We start from the raw sequence: 22470 nt of genomic DNA on the forward strand, positions 1-22470 counted from the left end.
ACCTTGGTAAAACAACACCAGAGACAGTTAGCTTATCACTGGGAGAATTTTAATTTTCAGTGATTTGAGTTTGGTCCAGTGAGGAAAGAAATGATCGATAACTTGGAGGGTGGTGAGAATTTAAGTGCTAAGTTTCAGGTGAATGCATTTTCTGATGTGTCAACTACTAATTGGGTGAACAACTTTGGAACGGAGTATCAAATTGGTATGTTTGTGTGTATTACAACAGATATGGAAATTCCTGTGTTCAGAAAGATCACAAATATCATTATTAATGAAGATCAAGCTTTTATCTTGACATGCAGAGTTGACACACTTTATTTTGATGACCACTTTAATGCATATTGTATTGAGGAGAGAGATGATTCCTTTTCTGTTATTTCTATTGATGAGTTGATTTATTACAGACCGTATGACAAACAGTTTTCTAATGAGATGGATGAAAAAACATATGTAGTGCCACATTGCCATTTTGTGTGACCTGTGCTAGAGGATTGGTTGTCCATTTGTTAATGTAAAGCCAATGCTTTGTTGTGGATGGTGTGCTTTTTTTAATATACAGATTCACTTGAACTACAATCTCCCTGTTTTTGTCTTTTTTTGTAAATTATTTTAATGAGTTGCATTTTGGGGGGGGGGGGGGTAAATTGATTCCCAATTGTATTACAAATCACATATTAGAAAAGAGTTGCATTTTATGTTGAACTTTACAACCTATGTAGTGTTAATATGGCAACAACTCTGTAGTGTTGAAAGAAAAACACACATTTGGTGTTAAATTTTTACACTACGCACTGGTGTTAAATGTAAATTCAACACTAACCAGTGTTGACTAGTGTTAAATGTTAACTTTTTAGAGAGTTGCTGCAACCCTGTCAAAGTGTTAAATATTTAACACTTTGTAAAGTGTTTTAACTCGATCTAGTGTGGACCAATATAGACACTTTTAAAGTGTTGAATTTAACTCTGTAGGTGTTGAATTAGCACTGCTGATTTTGCTGTGTAGTGTTGTAATCTTTTTTTCTGCACACACACACACACACACACTTCACGTATACATGAACGCTATTTTCAAACAGAAGCTTGTAACGCACATGGTATATCTGTCACAGCATATAATAACTACTAAAAATAACAAATGATATATAATTTTATTTCAAATAAAGGTAGAATTAAAAGTGAGGTTAATCAAAGCAGCTCTAAAAGATCTTAAAATAGTTCTGCATCCTTCTGAAGTGTTCGCGGTAGCCTACATGTTGCCATTTAAACATGTTAATTACAAAAACAAAACGTTTAGTGTACTGTCTCTGGAAAAATCAACAGTGATTGATCCGCCTTTATTTATGTATAGACGTTATTACCTATATATAGGCGAAGCTAAATTTGCTGAAATAGGCTAAAGTAAGAGCGCCTGCATGGTTGTCCATCAGATGCCTATCAAAGTTGAGTTCGTTACTATAGCAACAGTAAAAACTGTCCTGTCATTATAACAAGAAAACGAGTTCGTTATGTCGAGATAAAGAGAAAATCAAGTCGTTATAACGAGAAAACGACTTTCGTTATGTTAAGATACCGAGAAAATTAAGTCGTAATAACGAGAAAACAAGAAGGAAAAAAATTATAATGCACGGCCGTTTAGAACTTCTGTAAATATCAGATGTTTACATCAATGCAAATCTCAACCCTTAACAGGAGGACACAGACAGAATAAAAGCTCTTTGTGTTTTAAAGCAGCACAGTGAAAATACAAGCAGCATCATGTACCTTACATCAGCACTGCTAGTTTTAGCAACTGCACCCTGTGAGTATACTACTGTGTGTGTGTGTGTGTGTGTGTGTGTATATTTATATATATATATATATATATATATATATATATATATATATATATATATATATATATATATATATATATATATATATATATATATAAAATCAAATGTGGAGTTTAGTTTGTATTATTGAAAATTTATATTTGTTGTTTGTAGGTCTTTTCTGTATTGAGCTGGATCAGCCTCCTGTAAAGGTTGTAAAACCAGGAGAAACATTTACCATCTCCTGTAAGATCACTGGATATTCAGCCTCAGGTGGAGACTACACAAACTGGATCAGACATTCAAGTGGAAAACCCATGGAGTGGATCGGCTGGTACTACAGTTCCAGTAGCAATGGTGCCAAAGATTCTCTGAAAAATAAGCTCAGTTTCTCTTCTGAATCCTCCAGCAACACAGTTATATTAACAGGAAGGAATTTCAACACTGAGGACACAGCTGTGTATTATTGTGCTCGCGATGCACTGTGCCACAAACTGCCACAGGACCTGAACAAAAACTAAACGAAACATTTTTTCAATAAACAGTTCCTTTTCATATTATAAAGTAGTACATATTTTCTCACAATAACCACAGTATTGTAAAATCAAAGCAAATAAATAAATGAATATCGAACACTGAATTAGTCAGGTGATGTTTTAGCCTTTGTAAATACTCTTTTGTCAAATTCATCCACTAAATGGCATGTAATAACTTTGAATGCTCAACTGACCCATTGAAAGAATAATTTATATGCCAAAAGAGGATACCATTCCAAAAAAAAAAAAAAAAAAAAAAATCCTTTAGGTTTGAACACACCCACTCTGTTTGTCACCATGCATTAGCAAATATCAACTGCCATATTTTCTATTTAAAACTAGTAAATGAGAGATTTATCTGAAGAGGAGGGACAATGTTTTCCCTAAAGCTCTTTGTGTTGTTGGCAGCCATACACAGTGAGTGTTTTATTTATTTTTTAAAGAGTTTAAGAAGTTTTAGGGGTAACAGTAACTGTCCTCGGTGCTTCCTACAAACTGATCTGTGTATGTAATGGATTCACTCTTAGTGACGACGCATTGGATCCGCCAGGAACCTGGAAAAGGACTGGAATGGATCTTACACTATTATATAGACTCTGCAAAGGCTCAGCTCAGATTCACAGGATCTAAGAACAGCTCTAATTTCTATCTGTATATGAGTCAGTTAAATACATTAAAGTGATAAACTGAAAAGTAGATTCCAAAATGCAAGAGACATTTCCAGCAACACAGTGACTCTGCGAGGACAGAATATGCAGACTGAGGACACATCTGTGTATTACTGCACCAGAGAGAGAACACACAGTGATACAAAACACAAGCAGTTCTGGTCAAAAACATCTTGAATGAAAAGAGCAATAAAAAGTCCCCATACATACTGTAGGAATACAAAACACGACTCTTACTTACATCAGTGTTTTACTACGGCGCTTGGAAGAGGACATGGTTGGTTCACTTAGTTTTGCCGTGGCCAACTCATGGGAACGTGATAACATGTCGTGGCCACGAGATATTAATTTGTGGGAACGTCATATTGACTTGTGGCATTGTCATATTATATCATGGCCACGAGATCATTTTGTCGAGGTAACGACATCCATTTCTTGTGGCCACGACTTCTTATGTTGAGGGAACAACATGTTTTTCTTGAGGCCACAAGTTTAATGCATAAACAAACCTGCGTGACCATAGCAACCCGGGATTAAATATTATATTTTTTTAGAGGCAATAACGAAACGCAGGTGTTTCCTGAGGGTAACACATCAGTAAATAAAATAACATTTAATTTATAAAGTTCAATGCCATAAATGTTTTAATAAGAGCAATACATTATAATTCAGTGATGTTGATAAAAGATCCCTGCTATAATAATAATAACATGAGGAGAATAAAAAGCAGTATTGCAGGATTAGGTAATGAAATAATACAGTTCACTTTACATTATAGTTTTAACTTGGTAGTTTAAATTTACTGTCACATTGTCTGAAAACTGTTTACATTTTCTGCTCATTGACTTTATCCATGTAAATAATGACATAATTAAATTCAAAACCTAAAAGCCTTCGTGGAAAATAATGTTCAGGACAGGGTTATGCACATTAAGTTCATTAGCTCTGTGCGATTATGTAAATCTCCTGTTGCATATTTAAACAGCAGGCATGAGTCAGTTTACACATTCATCTGATCACTAGAGGGAGTGAAGAATCACTTCAGTTCAGTCAAACTGTGCTGAGAAACAAACCATGATCTCTTCATCTTTAGTGCTGCTTCTGGCAGTCATATCCTGTAAGTTTAGTCTGTTTTCTGTTTGATATATCATTTTGTTGATCAAAAGCTTGTTAACACTTTTTAAATGTCATGATCTCTATTTGATTTGATACAGGTATTGATTCATATGAACTCACTCAGCCTGAGTCTCTGACTGTCCGTCCTGATGCCACTCTCACTATCAACTGTAAAGTCTCATATTCAGTTACAAGTGAGCATACAGGCTGGATTCGTCAACCTGCAGGAAAAGCTCTGGAGTGGATTGGAGTTATCTATTCTGGTGGAAGCACAGCCTACAAGGATTCTCTGAAAAGCAAGTTCAGTATCAGCAGAGACACTTCCAGTAACACAATAACACTGCAAGGAAAGAATATGCGAGCTGAAGACACAGCTGTGTATTATTGTGCCAGACGTACACAGTGACAGATGCCAATAGACTCACTGTACAAAAACATCTTCATATTGACATTACAGTATTTATCATGCTTTTTCCTTTAACTGATATTAACTGATCTTCATCAACACAACAATTTCCTAATAAAATAATCAAAACAATTAGATAAAATAAATAAGCACTATAATCAGAAACTATGTTTCAGCAGAAAGTCAGTAAAATCCCTTATATTTTGCATCATTTTTCTTTCATCCCATTAGAAGAGAGCAAAGTTTTACTGTTGTCTCAGAAGAGGTATAGTAGTTTCAGCACTGTTTTATCAGCATTGAGGGTTTGATCGTCAGAGCTGTGTCAGTAAATGAACTGAAGTGTTTATTCTGTCTGTGTGATGTGAGTCAGGAGGTCTGTAAGAGATGTGAGCCGCCTGCTTAAACACCAACAGACTGCAGTAATCTATCAAGTGAATTTATACTGTCATAGACAATTTTCTGCAATTTCATATTTGATAATATTGATATTTCATATTAAGACAAAAAGCAATTATATTAAAAACCATTAAACAAGATACAATTAAAAGTAATGCAACACAAAGATGGCATTTATCTCCAATAATAGCAAAATAATGCTGTCTGTTTATATAGATCAAACATTAACCACAAACAAATCTCAATCTGGTCAGCATTTTAAATAATCAGTTCTGTGAATTGAATATGCAAATGAGCTTACTTCTTTAAATGTGACAGTTCATCTTTGTGATCTGAACAGACATCTGAACTCTGGAAACTAAGGCTATATTTCTGGTTTAAACTTCACATACACCATGTTTAAAAAGTGTATTTTATTTGTACTTCTGAACGTTTTACCACGTAAGTCACCACAAACAACAATAGTGCAACCTTTTTTAAATATACTTCATTACATTTAATATTGTTTCTTTTTCCACAGGTTTTGACTGTCAGACATTCACTCAGTCTGAAGCAGTGGTTAAAAAACCAGGAGAGTCTCACAAACTTACATGTACAATAACTGGATTTACTTTCAGCAGTCTCGAACTGAGCTGGATCAGACAGAGCCCTGGAAAAGGACTGGAGTGGATTGCATTTATCAGCACAGCTAGTTCTCCAATCTACTATTCCCAGTCAGTTCAGGGCAGGTTCACAGTGTCCAGAGATGATTCCAGCAGTCAACTGTATCTACAGATGAACAGCCTCAAGACTGAAGACACTGCTGTGTATTACTGCGCTAGAGAGTCACAGTGAATGAGTTCAGTGTCAAAGCAATACAAAAACAACTTCCTCATTCACATATGGTGATGAATATTGACTGATCAACCGCATTTCATCGCATAGAAATATTCAATTATAATGCACATTCTACCTGTGTTAGGTTGTTAATAAAAATTTACAATATTCAATTTCATGTGTTTCCAATACAACACTGATTCTGTGTTAGCAGAGCTATGTTTGATTTATGCATGCAAACTGTGAAATGCTGTGATCTGTTCTCAGCCATTCATGATGCTAACGTTAGCTCTAATGCTACTAATAGCAGGTGCATTTCTTCTTCATAATGCATTTCTGTCACAATAATTCACGTAAGGTCGTAAGAAAATGTTTTGTTGTATTTTTATAGTAAGACTTTTGATAAATAAGGGCTAAATGCATACAGAGACTGAAGTGAGATAGCAGCTTGGTGGCTCTGTAAAGCTTGAAATACCACAACGAAGGCTGATAAAGGTGGAATAAAAGCAAAAGAATAATGATAAAAGAATAATGTGGATAATGTGTCATACCTGGCAGAGGTGTGAAAGACTCTTTTGGTGAGAACAATAGAACCATGAATCGGGGAGTTTTCAGAGACAAAAACATAGACAAAGCACACAGGAGTGTTTACATGTGAGATCTTACAGAGATGACAAGTGCCATAAATCAATCTGATTAGCCTTCTCTAAAACCACACATGACATGGCCTTAGAAAATATTTCATAAAATTTGCAGTTTTACAGATTAGATTATGACATTTTCATATGAAGCTTTGGTAGACTAGGGGCTTTAGCTACACTGTGTTTCTAAACTCATATCCTCCATCAACAATTTTTTCAATACATTTAAAAAATGTTTTTAATATTTTTATTTTTGTTTTTATGTTTGAGCTTATACGTATATCTTTATTATCATAACAGTCTGAGTGATTCTGATTCCTGAACAGTTAACTTTGAAGTGTCAGCTTTGTGAACAAATGTTGATTATTTATCTAGTCAGAAAGAATCATGAGCAGAAACATTTTTATTTTGGGTATGTCATTTCTGTCTCCATGCCAAAAAATGGGGGGTGACTGGTAAGGGGTTAACCTGCAGTGGCTCATGACCTAACCACTTGTTACTGAACCACATTCAAGATGACAATATGCATCAAACAATTACTAACTAAACAGTATCACGTGAGCAGGAGGACTGTTGTTATCAGTAGAGTACAGCTAAGATTCGGCTGTAGGTATGAATATCCATGTTATCACAGCTGTGATAATATTCACAACAAAACAGTTTTATACAACAGTTTGATTAATATTAAATTGATATTGAGTAATTTGACTTTTAGACACAGTGTTGCCAGTTATTTGTTCTGTCAACTAAAATAACTCCAAAAGAAGCCAAGGCAAAATTAATCATCACTTCTCTGTGAAACAATTACTTCCTGAATCCTGAATAATTCAGGAGGGTTTTTGAATGACTTAGTTTGATAAATGAATCAAAGATTCACTCAAAAAGTCACTTGTCACTACTAACTGTCATAACAATTTACCTTTGAGACAGAATCACTGCAAAATCCACACCAATGAATGCACAGACTCATTCTGGAACAAGAAAACACACGAAAAACAGACAAAGCGAATACAAAAAAACTGGAACATTACTGAATAATTTGAGTGATCAAACATATAATCATCATATTTATTTCTCTTTTAAAAGCATAAAATCGCTCTTACAGTGAATCAACAAACTGCTTTAAACAGTGTGCATGGTTCCTAATAATAAATGTTACAGTAATTACTTGAAGTAAATAAATAAAGTTCATCGTATAATGCCACATAATCTCAGAATTCTTGTTGTTTGAGCTTTTGGTCACCAGCTTTGACGACAGTTGCATATGTTCGCAAGTAAATTTACAGACTTGACAAAAAAAATAATTCAGATGTATAATACTGAAATATGAATAAAATATGCCTCTACAAGAAGCAGCTTGTTCTCACTCGTCTCAAACTATGATCTCTTCATCTCTCTGGTTGTTGCTGCTGCTGGTGTGGCTACACCACCTGTTGCAGAATACCACCTCTGTCAACCTTGTTAAATTTTCAGTTCTACTGGCGGACAAATATGGACATTGATTCCGGTTAGAGAATCAGGCATGGTCGATGTGAATCCTTTCAAGCTTTTCTTTAATAGTAATTTTCAGGTAAGCAGTGATATCCATTACAACATCATCTGAAGATGTGATGGATCAAATGGCAGTATTTGACATAGGTTATTGCGTTGTGTGGTATTTGTTTGCATGAACGCACAACATTGAACAATAATGGAGAGCGCACGTCTGGAGCTGGCTATTGCATCAGCCTACTGGAAGTAGCAACTACAATATCAGTCCGTCACAAACCGTTTCTTAATTTCCGTTCCTATGGTCTTTCTGACACCACCCGAGACCTACCTGTAACCTGGGGAACTGTAAGTAACCACCAAGACTTCTATAGAATTAGGCAATCAGGTTCAGGCACTGAACAAACAAAGAAATTGTTCCATACAAAAAAATAAAATAACATTTTATTGATAAATTTCACAGCAATAATAGTAAACATTCTGAAAGCTGACATCAGCATATTCCTAAAGCACCACACTCTGGGTAGAGTCAATACCGTATCACAATATATCTAAATTCACAGCAATCCAATGGAGTACTGACATGGAGTCTCTCACCCACGCACACCAATGAAACCGTGCTTGAGGCTAACTGAGCGTCCAGAGATTCGGGCATGAGTATCCAAACAATCCACCCCAATGCACGTGCACAACCACACAACCAGCACATCAACGGTCTCACGGTGAATGTACCCACATTACACACCAAAGAGGGCCCACCACCTCGAGCACGCCGTCCCCACCGTCAGCACTCAGCTCCTAAACATATAACAAGAACAGAATAAACCAAATTAACTACAGATCATAATTTCACAACATAAATCAGACTAACACCACAAGGACCAAAACAAAATAACTTTACCAATAATGACAGTAAACAAACAACAACAAAGAAAATGAAATGTTACAAACAACAGTAAGGCTGACCAATGAAATAAACGAGACAAATGGAGTAAACTTTAAGAAACAAAAACACTCCCCACAACCCACTCAAACGATCACAATTGAATCACTTAACAAACACATGCATCCGTGGATAACTGAATCTGAGGGCAGATACTCAGTTGGCCACACAAGGAGCCTATAATGGATTGTCTTTGAAAGATGAACTCAGTCCAGTAACTTGAAAAAAAAAAAGTTCACACATAGGGGAGACGTGCATTAACAGCACAAAGAAAAGCAGCAGCTGCCCCAAGGCAGGCCGAAAACACTTCCTTGCTATGAGCAACAGCACACTGACACACCAATCTCGCAGGCAATGCGCAGTGTGCGAGTCAGCAAAAGTAACACTGTTCAAACCGATGGAAAATGGGGTAGCCGCAACACAGCAAGGAATTCTGCAACACCACCACAAACTGGGTGAACCCAAACGGGGCGTCACGCACTGCTAGGGGGTACGTTCGAGCTATAACCTCCTCCTCCTGACATGATTGGCCACCAAGAACACCACAAGCCAATCGTGAACCGAATAGAAAGGATAAAAACCAATGTAACAAAATGGGGTGGAGGGACTGGATTCGGGATTCAAGTCTTCATGGCTTCTTTAGAGATGCTTCATGTGGCCTTCAGGTGCCTTACTGTGCCCAGAAATGGTTTGAAACTATCAGTATTAGGGACAATGTGTAGGCATGTAGACCAGTGAGATATTCATGAATATTGTTTTTTTTCCCCTGAAAGTAATGTTATGATGCAAAAAAAACACAAACACTAAACTTTTAATAAAAATCTGAAAGTATATCACATACATCCATGATTAATCACATGACCAATCAAGTTAAATTGCAATTACATCAGGAAAACAGATAAAAAATATATATATATATATATATATATATATATATGTAAACCGACATTTGTAATACAAAAGATATATAATATTATTAAGTTGCTAAGAGAAGGTTTGCAGTGCTTGAAGCATAGCCTAGAAATTTAAAAAAAAATGTCTCTACCACTGTAGGCAGTCATGATAGATGAGCAAGAATGTAAATACATAAGTGGTACCACAAAAGTGTGTTACATATGTCAAGTCAGCAGAACAATAACAAAACATTTACAATATTAACAAAATTACAATAGTTATTAACAGAAATGGCCTCAGGTCAAAGTCTTCATTCAACCCTTTTGGAGCTGAAGTGTCCAGGGTATAGATCCAGAGTGCTTCTCTTTTGAGTAGCAGACAATTAACATCTCCTCCGCGGGAGGGCTGTTTCACAAGTTCAATGCCGCAATATCTGAGAGAGGAAACGTTATGAGAGGTTTGTGAAAAATGCACCGCTACTGGAATTTTGATGTCATGGTTGCGAATATTTGATCTGTGTTCTGAAATTCTTGTTTTCAGTGGCCTGGTCGTTTTACCAACATAGGCCAAGCCGCATGGGCATTTAAGTAAATAGATGACATTCTTTGTGTTACAGGTGATCACACCTTTGATGTCATAGAGTTTTCCAGTGCATGGGTGATTGAAGGTGGTAGTTTTATGTGTGAAGTTGCATTGAGGGCAATTACCACATCTGTAATTCCCAAAGGGAATAGACTGCAGAAAATGTGGTGGAGTCAATGGTGGAAGATACGCTCTCACTAACATGTTTTTGAGATTAGGTGCTCTCTTGTACACAATGCGGGGTGATGTAGTGAAGCATTTAAGTGCTGGATCAGAGTCAATAATGTGCCAATGTTTTTTAATGATGGATTCGAAATCTCTGCCAAGAGGCGAGTATTGGACAATGCAGTTAACTCTAGACTCAGAAGTTCTGGATCTGATTTTGCGGAGACAATCAGTTTGCGATATATTTTTAAAGTGATTACGTGCTTTGGTAATCCAATCATGTTTGTATTGTCTCTGTTGGAAACGTTTTTCTAAATCAGCTGCCTGGGCTATAAAATCACTATCAGAACTACAGATCCGGCGAATGCGACTGAACTGAGACAAAGGCAGACTCCTCTTAAGTGGAATAGGGTGAAAAGAATGTCCATGAAGAATAGAATTTCTGTCAGTGCTTTTTCGGTACAGGTTGGATCCCAGTCTATTCAAGTCTCTGTAAACAAGGATATCTAAAAAGTTCATCCTGTGCTTGTCATATTCCATTGTAAATTTCAAATGGCAGCTGTTAGCATTGATAAACTCATGGAACTGTTTTAACTGAGTCTCAGAACCAGTCCAAATGAAAAACATATCATCTATGTACCTCCTCCAGTTGGAAATTGAGGATAGGTGTGGGTTGCATTGTTGATTCAGGATGATTTCCTTTTAAAGGAATCCGCAGTATAGGGATGCAAAACTTGGGGCCATTTTAGCTCCCATGCTCGTGCCTGACACCTGGAGATAAAAGTCCGAGCCAAAAATGAAATAATTAGATGTAAGCACAATTTCAATGAGATCCACAATACAGGAAGTGCTTGACCTGAGGCCATTTCTGTAAATAACTATTGTAATTTTGTTAACCCTTGTGCATCAATTAAAAAAAAGTTACACATAGGTTCATAGGGGACAATAATGTCCATGTCCAAAAAATGTCATAAAAATATTATAGATTAATATTTTTTTCCACTTTCACTGACGCCATTTTTTTAACCAGAATAAGCTCTAATCATAATAGCCAAACATTCATTAATTTTCAGGATTTTAACCCTTTAAATGCTGCTTTGTTTACACAATGCCACTGTTGTTTTTTTATGAAAAAAAATAAACATTTTAATTATTTTCAATTTACTAAATTCTAAGCAGATTATTTTTTCTTTGATTATTACAGCCTTGGATATGTCAATGATTAACAACAACATAAATTTTTATGCATTCATATTTTTTATGCAGTATCAGATAAAAAAATTAAAGTACCTCTCAGGTCCATAAAGGACAAAAATGTCCATGTCAAAAAAGTGTCATAAAAATATTATAGATTAATATTTGTCTCCACTTTCACTGACTTAGATTTTTTACTAGCGCCAGTTCTATTCATAATTACCAAACATTCATTAATTTTCAGAATTTTAACCCTTTAAATGCTGGTTTCTCTACATAATGCCACTTTTGTTTTAAATAAAAATAATAATTATTATTTTCCATATAGTGAATTCTAAGCAGATTTTTTTTCTTTGACTATTACAGTCTTTGATGTGTTAATTATTAACAACAATATTAATTTGGATGCATTTATATTATTTTTGCAGTGTCAGCTTAAAAATAAAACTACCACTCAGGCCCATAAAGGACAAAAATGTCCTTTTCAAAAAAAGTGTGATAAAAATATTATAGATTAATATTTTTTTCCATTTTCACTGACTTAGATTTTTTTCCAGCATCAGTTCTAATCATAATAACCAAACGTTCATTAATTTTCAGAAATGTAACACCTTAAACGTCGGTTTCTTTACATAATGCCACTGTTGATTTTTATAAAAAATATAATAATAATAAAACATTTCCATATACTAAATGCTAAGCAGTTTTTTTTCTTTAAATATTACATCCTTGGATATGTAAATGGTTAACTACGACATTCATTTTTATGCTTTCATATTTTTATGCAGTATCAGATTTAAAATAAAATCTACCACTCAGGTCCAAAAGGACAAAAACGTGGGTATGTAAGACACAGCTGTGTGCGTCTTAGTAAAAGCAAAGAGGGAGGACAGAAGTGCTCTATGCTTTATTTGCAACTTTGGGGGAAGCTCTGGCTTGTTCCTGTGAATTGTGCCAACTAGGGCCATTCTCCTCTTTAGAAGCTCCTCCGCCAGTCCATAGGAGGTGAAAAAATCGTTACAGGTCACAGTGTTCCCCTGGAACCCCTCCGTCATTTCTGGAACGACCCTTTTTCCTTGGTTCACCTCCGCAGGACTTCCAGGAGACTTCCCCGTGTAAATTTGCAACTTCCATGCATAGGATGTGGTGACATCACAGGTGACCCAAATTTTTATGCCATACTTGGCAGGCTTGCTGAGCATGTACTGGTGAAATCTGCATCGGCCTTTGAAATCGAACCTCAGGGTGGAGCTCAGGAGCTTGAATTTACGGTGGGACATGGTGGCTCGCAAAATGGAACGTCCGTTTTCCACATCCCACAGGCTTCTTGTTGATTCATTTCGGAACTTGTACACGCCGGCCAGAATCAGCAGCCCGATGCCTGAATGTCAGTGGAATCGAAATCAATCCAATCCATCACAAAACGCATCCCGTGTAAATTAGTGTTCTCCAGAAGAAGCTGAATGATTTCTTCGGTGATGAAGAGGTCGAAGCAGGACTGCAAAGTTGTGATGCGAGCAGTTGCATAGTGTGTGGGACCCGGGGATTGTAGCGCAGCGTCTAAGTGTGAGTGGAAGACCAGAGAATCTGCCCATTTTTTGAATTCGACTGAAGATCTGCAGTCTCTTCTGTTTCCTCACTCTCAGTGCTGTCATCAGAGGAACAAGAGATATCAGAGTCAGACTCTAATGCAAACTCCACTTCATCCTCTGAAGTCAATTATTCATCCTCACTTACACATGTACCCGGGTGCTCACTGTTGGTGGCCACAACTAGATCCAGAGCTTCCCTTGCTGTGAAACCTCTCTTCATCTTGCAAACTATGAAATGACAAGGCACTCAAGCCACTGATATTTATAGGTTTGGCTGTGAAAGCACCCGTCTCAACTAAAATCTACCAGACAAAACAATCGCCATTTTCTCGAGGTGAAAACAAAAACAAGGTTTTGAGGGGCTTCTGAACTACTACATCAAAATCAAGCTCACATTTTTTCTTTGAACAAAAACAATAACAAATGAAAAAGTGCAAACAAGTAATAAGAAATGTGTTTGAATGAAAAAAATCTTCAAAGCTCAGTAACTTTTTCACCTTATTCAGTTTCCACATGACAGGGTCTGTAACTCTGTATGACTAATTTACATGGGGTGGGATTTGTGATTTCCAGTACAATATATATTTTTTTTCATTCAAACTGTTCACACACACACACACACACACATAAGATTTTCAGTACACACAAACCACACTCTGACATCCATAACCAACAGGCCCACACAATTATAGCTTCATAATATATCTAATTGGCTCTATAATATGCATAATCCGAAAACAGCAGAAAACAACAATAAAGCGATAATTTGCTTTATATGCCAAAACTGAAAAAATGGCACCATCTGGTAAAATATAGTAAAAATGTAAATTTTGAAGCCTTGCCAACAGAATGAAAGCCTGTTGACAAAGATTGCATCATTTTATAGTTGAATGTCACCGGGATTAAAAATTGCAGTTTTAATGGGTTTCAATGGGGACATTTTTGTCCAAAAGGTCCTGAGGGGAAGTATTTTGTGTATCTAGTAGAAAATAGATTTTTTAAAGGAAATGAAGGTGAAATATTAAAATTCCAATAAAAATACACACCTGTGGCAAATTGTATGCAGTTAGCATTAACACAGGCAAAGTTATCAAAAAAACAAAACTGAAAAAGCCAAAAATGTCCTCAAGGATGCACAAGGGTTAATATTGTAAATGTTGTGTTATAGTTCTGCTGACTTGACATATGTAACACACTTTTGTGGTACCACTTATGTATTTACATTCTTGCTCATCTATCATGACTGCCTACAGTGGTAGAGACATTTTTTAAAAAAAATTCTAGGCTATGCTTCAAGCACTGGAAGCCTTCTCTTAGCCACTTAATATATCTTATATATCTTTTGTATTACAAATGTCGGTTTATATATATATATATATATATATATATATATATATATATATATATATATATATATATATATATTTTTTTATCTGTTTTCCTGATGTAATTGCAATTTAACTTGATTGGTCATGTGATTAATCATGGATGTATGTGATCATGTGATCATACATGGCTGTATATATGGAGGTGTGTCTCCCCACTTGTTTTCATGTCTGATGAAGGACTTGGACCCGAAACGTTACACGTGGTGAGCAATCATTATAATTGCTAAGGAGCATTTTCTGGTGTGCGGACTCATTGTTTAACTACAGCTAAAATACAACACAAACACAAAATAAAATTTTCAGTTACTTCTACTTCTAAAAAAAAAGTAGGCCTAAACAGAATATAAGAGCTGAGTTAATCGTGCGTTAATAATTAATGTCGTTAAAAATTAGTTTGAGCTTTGACAGCTTTACTTGAAATAAAATACATTTCAACTAAATTAAAATAAAATAGAAAAAAGTAAACATTTTTTTCAGGTAGTCCACATATTTCAATTTAATGCCTTATATTTTTTAATATAAGCAACAAATTATATTCTTCGTCACTTCTAGGTGTTTAGCTTGTGTTAAAAAATAATTACAGTCACAATGTCTGCAAACTGTTTACATTTCTGCTCATTGACTCTATCCCTGTAAAAAATGACCTCAATAAACTCAAAACTAAAAGTTTTTAATGCTCAGGACAGGGTGATGGATGTGAAGTTGGCTAAAAGCTCTCTGCATGATTATTTAAATCTCCTGTTGCATATTTAAGCAGCAGGCATGAGTCAGTTTACACATTCATCTGATCACTAGAGGGAGTGAAGAATCACTTCAGTTCAGTCAAACTGTGCTGAGAAACAAACCATGATCTCTTCATCTTTAGTGCTGCTTCTGGCAGTCATATCCTGTAAGTTTAGTCTGTTTTCTGTTTGATACATCATTTTGTTGATCAAAAGATCATGATCTCTTATCAACAGGTATTATTTGATTTTATACATGTATTGATTCATATGAACTCACTCAGCCCGAGTCTCTGACTGTCCGTCCTGATGCCACTCTCACTATCAACTGTAAAGTCTCATATTCAGTTACAAGTGAGGAAACAGCATGGATTCGTCAACCTGCAGGAAAAGCTCTGGAGTGGATTGGAGTCATCTGGAGTGATGGAGACTTGTACTGCAAGGATTCCCTGAAAAGCAAGTTCAGTATCAGCAGAGACACTTCCAGTAACACAATAACACTGCAAGGAAAGAATATGCGAGCTGAAGACACAGCTGTGTATTATTGTGCCAGACGTACACAGTGACAGATGCCAATAGACTCCCTGTACAAAAACACCATAATCATATGACGAATTAAGTTTTTCTGATCATTTTCCAAAGTGTAATCACTAAAAATAATTTGCACCGAAATAAAGAAACCAGTGAAACTCAACACTCATCAATTTTTGCAGTACTTCACCAACACCACAACTTCACCTTTGCTATTTGCTAGTTCTTTACAGTATGTGGAAGATAAGATGTATAGGTCATCTTGTTATTTAACAGTATAGCCAAAGACACAATATTACTTTTTTTCAGATACAATATAAAAAAGAAGAAGAAGAAGAAGAAGAAGAAGAAAAAAAGATAATTCTTTAAATGGAAATTAAATTACAAAATATTATGGTAATTTAATATTATGACGTGACGTTAATATTATTATATACTATATTTTTCAACAGTGACACATTTTATACATTTTAAAGCTCGACCACATGTAAATGATATGACATACAGTATTTCTACCAGCAGTGTTCAATGAGATTGTAGAAGTTGACCTTCCTGCATCATTTGAAATGGCAGACATTTCATTCTTATTTTTTCTCCTGATGTGTTTTACTAGTATGTATAGACAGTCTGTTTGTCTATGTAATAATATTTAATTCTGGCTTCAGATTTCATTAATAGATTAATAGATGTACTGTATATATGATAATGCTGACAGGCCATTATATATTTTTGTTTTAGGTGTTAACGGCCAGAGCTTGGAGTCCATCCCATCAAGTCCTGTCACCAAAAAGCCTGGAGAAACTCTGAATCTCTCGTGTAAAGGATCTGGATTTGATTTTGGACAGTACGGCATGCACTGGATCATACTGTCAGCAGGACAAACATTCATCTGGATGGGGGTTATCTGGTATGACGCCAGTAAAACAGTGTATGCTAAAAGTGTAGAGGGACGAATAGAGATCACTAGAGACAATTCAAACAGCATGGTGTACCTGAAACTCTCTGGTCTGACAACAGAAGACACAGCTGTATATTACTGTGCAGGATACACACAATGATGCAGAACAGCACTGAGCTGTACAAAAACAGGCCAGGGAGGATAATGAGATTAAATATAATAAAATAATAACAACAGTAACAGCAGATGGCGCTGCAGCACAAGACAACTCTGAGCCAAAGAAACAGACCAAAGACATCTTATCCTAGAGGATGATATGCTGGCCAATATTTACCTATATTTACCTAGAATATAAGCTATTTAAATGTCATGATTGCTGATACATATGCCATGAATGACCTTAAGAGAATATATAAGAAAAAAAAAAATCAAGTTGATTTAAATGTGTTATATTGTTAATGTCACAGAGGTCAATGCTGTCTTCTGAAAGAAAAAAATGTAGATACTCATTTACTGGGTTGCATATGCAGAATTGTATGCAAATATTATCCCTCCTCCTCTTTATTTGAGTTTTAAGATGAAGAGAAGCAGCTTGTTCTCACTCGTCTCAAACCATGATCTCTTCATCTCTCTGGTTGTTGCTGTTGCTGGCAGCTGTTTCTCGTAAGTCTTTGCAACTTCTATAGATAATTCATAATAAAAATACTCATGGTTATACATAATGTTGTCATATATCTAACAAGACCATATTTTCCCCCATCAGGTGTCCACTGTGTTGAACTGACCCAGACTGATTCTATGGTCTTAAGTCCTGGTCAGGTTTTGACACTGTCCTGTAAACTCTCTGGATATACAGTGTCTGACAGCAGCTACTGCACTGGCTTCATTCGGCAGCCTGCAGGAAAAGCTCTGGAATGGGTTGGGCTGATATGTAGTGATGGTAGCACATATTACAGTGATAAACTGAAAAGTAGATTTCAAGTCACCAGAGATTCTTCCATCAACACAGTGACTCTTCAAGGACAGAATATGCAGACTGAGGACACATCTGTGTATTACTGCGCCAGATGGTCACAGTGACACAGAGCAGCTACTGTCTTGTTCAAAAACTACTCTAACACTCGGCACACAAATAAACAGCTTTATGCTATCAGTTCTAATTACTGATTCAGTTCAGATGCAGATTAAATACTGATAAATGCTCATTAAATATTAATAAAATGACTCAAACATTAATGCACTTTCTTTCCAGATATAAAATATAATTATTTTTCATTATTTCATGATAGTAAAGTCTATTTTTATGGTTTTAAAATATTTCAGACAATCTAGATATTATTACAGATACTGTCATCATTGTATTGTTTACTTACTGATTTATTCTTATGAAGCTCATGACTATGAAAAAAAAAATCAAAATGAATCTCTTTTACTACAATAATATCAGTAATCTGTATTAAAGTGTCTGTTCAGTGCCTGTTGAGGAGCAGCTGTTCTCACTGAACACAACATCTCTTCAGAAAACTTTTACTGTCTACCAAGTTATAAAGGTTGGTATTGTCATAGTTAGTAGTTTCGTAGTTCAGTAATTATAATACTATAAAATTTGATGAATGCATAAATCATTTAATTCATATCTGATTAACGTTTAGGTTTGTACCACAACATCAACTGCATATATTTAAAGACAGATAGATGTAGTCTTTTGAAATTATATAATAGTCTACTAATCTAAAGATAAGTCTACATTATTAATCTTACATATGTAACCGAGAAGTTCCCTTTCATAGGTCACTTCGATGCTGCGGTGACGTCACCACGTATGGGAACGCTATACCATAACGCCTGACGTACCTGATAGCTGGGATCCAAGGAAGCATCTGCTCAAGCGGAGAGAACCCGGGAGCCAGGAGCCATCCTCAAATCCAGACTGTAAGACTTGATAAATGTGCTCGGTGAGGACCAACTTGCCGCAGCACAAATATCATCCATAGAAGATCCACTGAGAAAAGCTTGAGAAGAAGCCACTGCTCTTGTGGAATGAGCTTTAACGGTAACACTTTAGAATAAGGTTCCATTAGTTAATGTTAGTTAATGTATTAATTAACATGAACAAACAATGAATAATACATTTATTACTGTATTTATTCATCTTCGTTAATGTTAGTTAAAGAAAATACAGTTATTCATTGTTAGTTCATGGTAATTCACAGTGCATTAACTAATGTTAACAAGCACAACTTTTGATTTAAATAATGCATTAGTAAATGTTGAAATTAACATGAACTAAGACTTATAAATGCTGTAGAAGGATTGTTCTTGCTTAGTTCATGTTAACGAAAGTAGTTAACTAACATTAACTAATGGAACCTTATTCTAAAGTGTTACCACTTTAACTCCTAAGGGCGAAGCGAGCCCGCGTGCCGCATAAGTGTTTTGTAACCGCATGGCCTTTATTCTTGTGTCCAAAACAGACAAACAGATGGTCAGACTCATGCCATGGGGCAGTACGATCCACATAAGTCTTTAAAGCTCTCACAGGGCAAAGACTTAGATCTCCAGACTCCGCCACAGCAGGGGATAAAGCCTCCAGGACCACCTGCTGAAAGTGAAAGGGATTAGATGCAACCTTAGGGATATAATTAGGCCTTGGTCGCAATAACACTTTCACAGAGTCCAGTGCAAACTCCATGCATGACGGTGAGACAGAGAGAGCCTGTAAATCCCCAACTCTCTTGAGGGAGGATAAAGCCATAAGAAGAAGTGTCTTCAAAGTCAGGATTTTATCTGGTACAGTTTCCAAGGGCTCAAACGGTTGCCCTGATAAACCATGCAACACAATGGATAAATCCCATGAAGGAACTCGCACAGGACGGAAAGGACTCAGCTGTCGCGCACCCTGTATGAAACAAGAAACCAGTGGATGACGGCCCACTGAGGCACCATCTATATATTCGTGGTAAGCTGAAATGGCTGCCACGTAAACCTTTAAGGTGGCTGGTGTCACTCCATCTGAAAAATGGTCCTGAAGGAACTCCAGTACTGAAGCCACTGGGCAGTAAACTGGATCCACATTACGATTTCCACACCAGGCTGTAAACAGTCTCCACTTGAAAGCATATAAGCGTCTCATAGAAGCTGCTCTAGAATTCAGTATAGTCTCGGTAGTTTCAGCAGAAAGACCGGGACATATTAACTCACTCCGCTCAGAGGCCACGCCCACAGATTCCATAGATCTTGCCTCGGATGCCAAATCAGTCCCCGTGCTCGCGATAATAAATCCTGTCTGAGGGGAATCTCCCATGGAGAGCCCGCTAACAGAATGATCAGATCCGCAAACCACGGCTGTGTGTGCCACCGCGGAGCCACCAGCAGCAGCTGTTCCACTCTGTCCAGCTGTATTCTGCATAATACCGCTGGGATCAGACGAATTGGGGGAAACGGAGACAAACTGGTCCTGTGCCAGTTGTGAGCTAACGCATCCAAGCCCAGGGGGGATGGAGGGCATAGGGAGAACCATAGCGGGCAATGTCGTGTTCGACGCAAATAAATCCACTTTCGTTTCTCTGAAAATCTGCCATAGGAGATTCACCGTTTGTGGGTGCAATCTCCATTCCCCTTGCTCCAGAGTCTGTCTGGATAGCAAATCCGCTCCGAAGTTCAATCGTCCAGGGATATGAACAGCCCGGATCGACAGAAATTTGTTGTGAGACCAAAGAAGAATATGTCTCGCCAGCCTGCACAGGGGGCGAGAGCGTAATCCTCCCTGATGATTCAGGTATGACACAACCGCTATGTTGTCCGATCTGATCAGTACATGACGGCCGATCAGCAGACTCGAGAAATACTGGAGAGCCAGAAAAACCGCCAGTAATTCCAATCTGTTTATGTGCCAACTGCGTTGTGTCGCTGTCCACACTCCGTGGGCTGGGCGCCCCTGACAAACAGCTCCCCAACTGGTCAAAGATGCATCCGTCGTGACCGTTTCTCGGGAAGCACAGATCCCCAGCCGAACCCCGGTTAGGAGAAATTCGGTTGACATCCATGGTTTTAACGACATCACACACCTCCATGTCACCGAGATCGTTCGATGCGGAAGACAATTGGGGTGAAATATTTTCGTCTTTTCGTCCACCACTGAAAAGGGCGCATGTGAAGTAATCCCAGACGAATTACGGGAAGAGCCGCTGCCATTAGACCTAAAAGTCTGAGGCACAATCTCACTGTCACTGCGCGACCCGCTTTGAAGCGCCGCACGCATGACGCAATCGACTGAGCGCGTGGGAGAGAAAGCTTTGCTGTCATCGCGTGAGAGTCCAAGTCTATTCCCAGAAAGTTTATCCGTTGAGAGGGGATTAAAACACTTTTCTGGAAATTCGTGCGTAAGCCCAGGCTGTTTAAATGACTCAGCACAAGATCCCGATGAGAGTGTGCTTGAATCTGCGATTGTGCTAACACCAGCCAATCGTCCAAATAGTTCAAAACACGGACCCCCTGGAGCCGCAACGGGGCCAGAGCTGCTTCCATGCATTTTGAGAAAGTACGGGGAGCTAGCGCTAAGCCAAAGGGAAGAATGCGGTACTGATACGCTTTGCCCTCTAAAGCGAATCTGAGGAACTTCCTGTGTCTCTTGATGATCTGAATATGAAAGTATGCATCCTTCAGATCGATCGTGACAAACCAGTCGTTTGGTTGAATCTGAGACAAAATAGACTTTACCGTCAACATCTCGAATTTGCTCGGCCTGAGTGCAAGATTCAGACGGCGTAAATTCAGAATGGGTCGTAATCCGCCGTCTTTTTTTTTGGTACCAAAAAATAACGGCTGTAAAACCCTGACTCCATCTGAGAGGGGTGTACTTGCTCTATAGCTCCTTTGTTCAGCAGAGCCGACATCTCCTGTTGCAGCACCGCTATGTCCATCGGTTTCACCACCATGGAAAAAATTCCGCAGAAAGGGGGTGGGCCTCTCCGAAACTGAATGGTGTATCCGTGACAAATTGTGCAAAACACCCATCTAGAAATGCCGGGCAAGCGTTCTCACGCGGCCCGTAACAATATTAGCGTTCTCAAAATGTCCGTTTCCCGCAACGCTGTCACACACGTTAAAACGTCCGGGCACGGAAAACTCGTGGCATCCGTGCACAGGGGAAGTGTATGCGTAAGAGTCGTTGCATCTCGTTGTGCATAATTCTGAAACGTGTTCACGGCAGGAATTAGGCAAACAGATTGAACATCGGGCTCTGCCGCTAGCGAAAAAGCGGCGGCTGTGCGAGCCGTCATAACCGGGCCATATCTGTGCAGGACCCTTGCATCACCCCTCGAATTCTGAAGGCTGGATTGCGCAGAGTGTCTGAGCGTTTGGCGTTACAGCTCGATCCAATGCTGTTCGAGGCGCTGTTTGCGGCGAGACAGTCAGAGTTTGAGCATGGGGACTGCAGTGAGAGTGTTGGATGCACGAAAGCGGTCCAACAGCGCTCTCTAGCGGAGGGCACAGTCCCTAGCAAGCAGCGAAAAGATCAGGAGCTGCTATTCGGTGCCCGAGAACGAGAGGCATTAGCCGTTGAACTCAGGTTCAACCTCTTACGCTGACGTTGTTGAGCCGGTGGAAAAACCTTAGGGACCCACTCTTTGCGAGGGGGCGCCATAGGTGAAGGCTCCTCCCGAGAGGCTGCTCGCTG

General features: G+C 37.8%; 3 gene segments (V, D, J or C); all 3 read left to right on the forward strand.

The window, feature by feature from the left end:
• Positions 1–1744: 1744 nt before the first annotated feature.
• LOC113094505 (Ig heavy chain V region 3-6-like) lies at positions 1745–2454 on the forward strand. The segment is given in 2 exon segments: positions 1745–1801; positions 1989–2454. Coding segments are annotated over 2 exon segments (390 nt in total).
• A 1529-nt stretch (positions 2455–3983) lies between these two features.
• LOC113094509 (Ig heavy chain V region 5A-like) lies at positions 3984–4547 on the forward strand. The segment is given in 2 exon segments: positions 3984–4135; positions 4233–4547. Coding segments are annotated over 2 exon segments (351 nt in total).
• A 10852-nt stretch (positions 4548–15399) lies between these two features.
• Positions 15400–22470, forward strand: part of LOC113094510 (Ig heavy chain V region 5A-like) — a 35105-nt gene continuing 28034 nt past the window's right edge. Inside the window, 1 exon segment of the V gene segment in view lies at positions 15400–15528. Within this exon segment, the coding sequence occupies positions 15486–15528 (43 nt within the window).

Source organism: Carassius auratus, unplaced genomic scaffold (genome assembly GCF_003368295.1).
Source record: "Carassius auratus strain Wakin unplaced genomic scaffold, ASM336829v1 scaf_tig00215399, whole genome shotgun sequence".
NCBI lineage: Eukaryota > Metazoa > Chordata > Actinopteri > Cypriniformes > Cyprinidae > Carassius > Carassius auratus.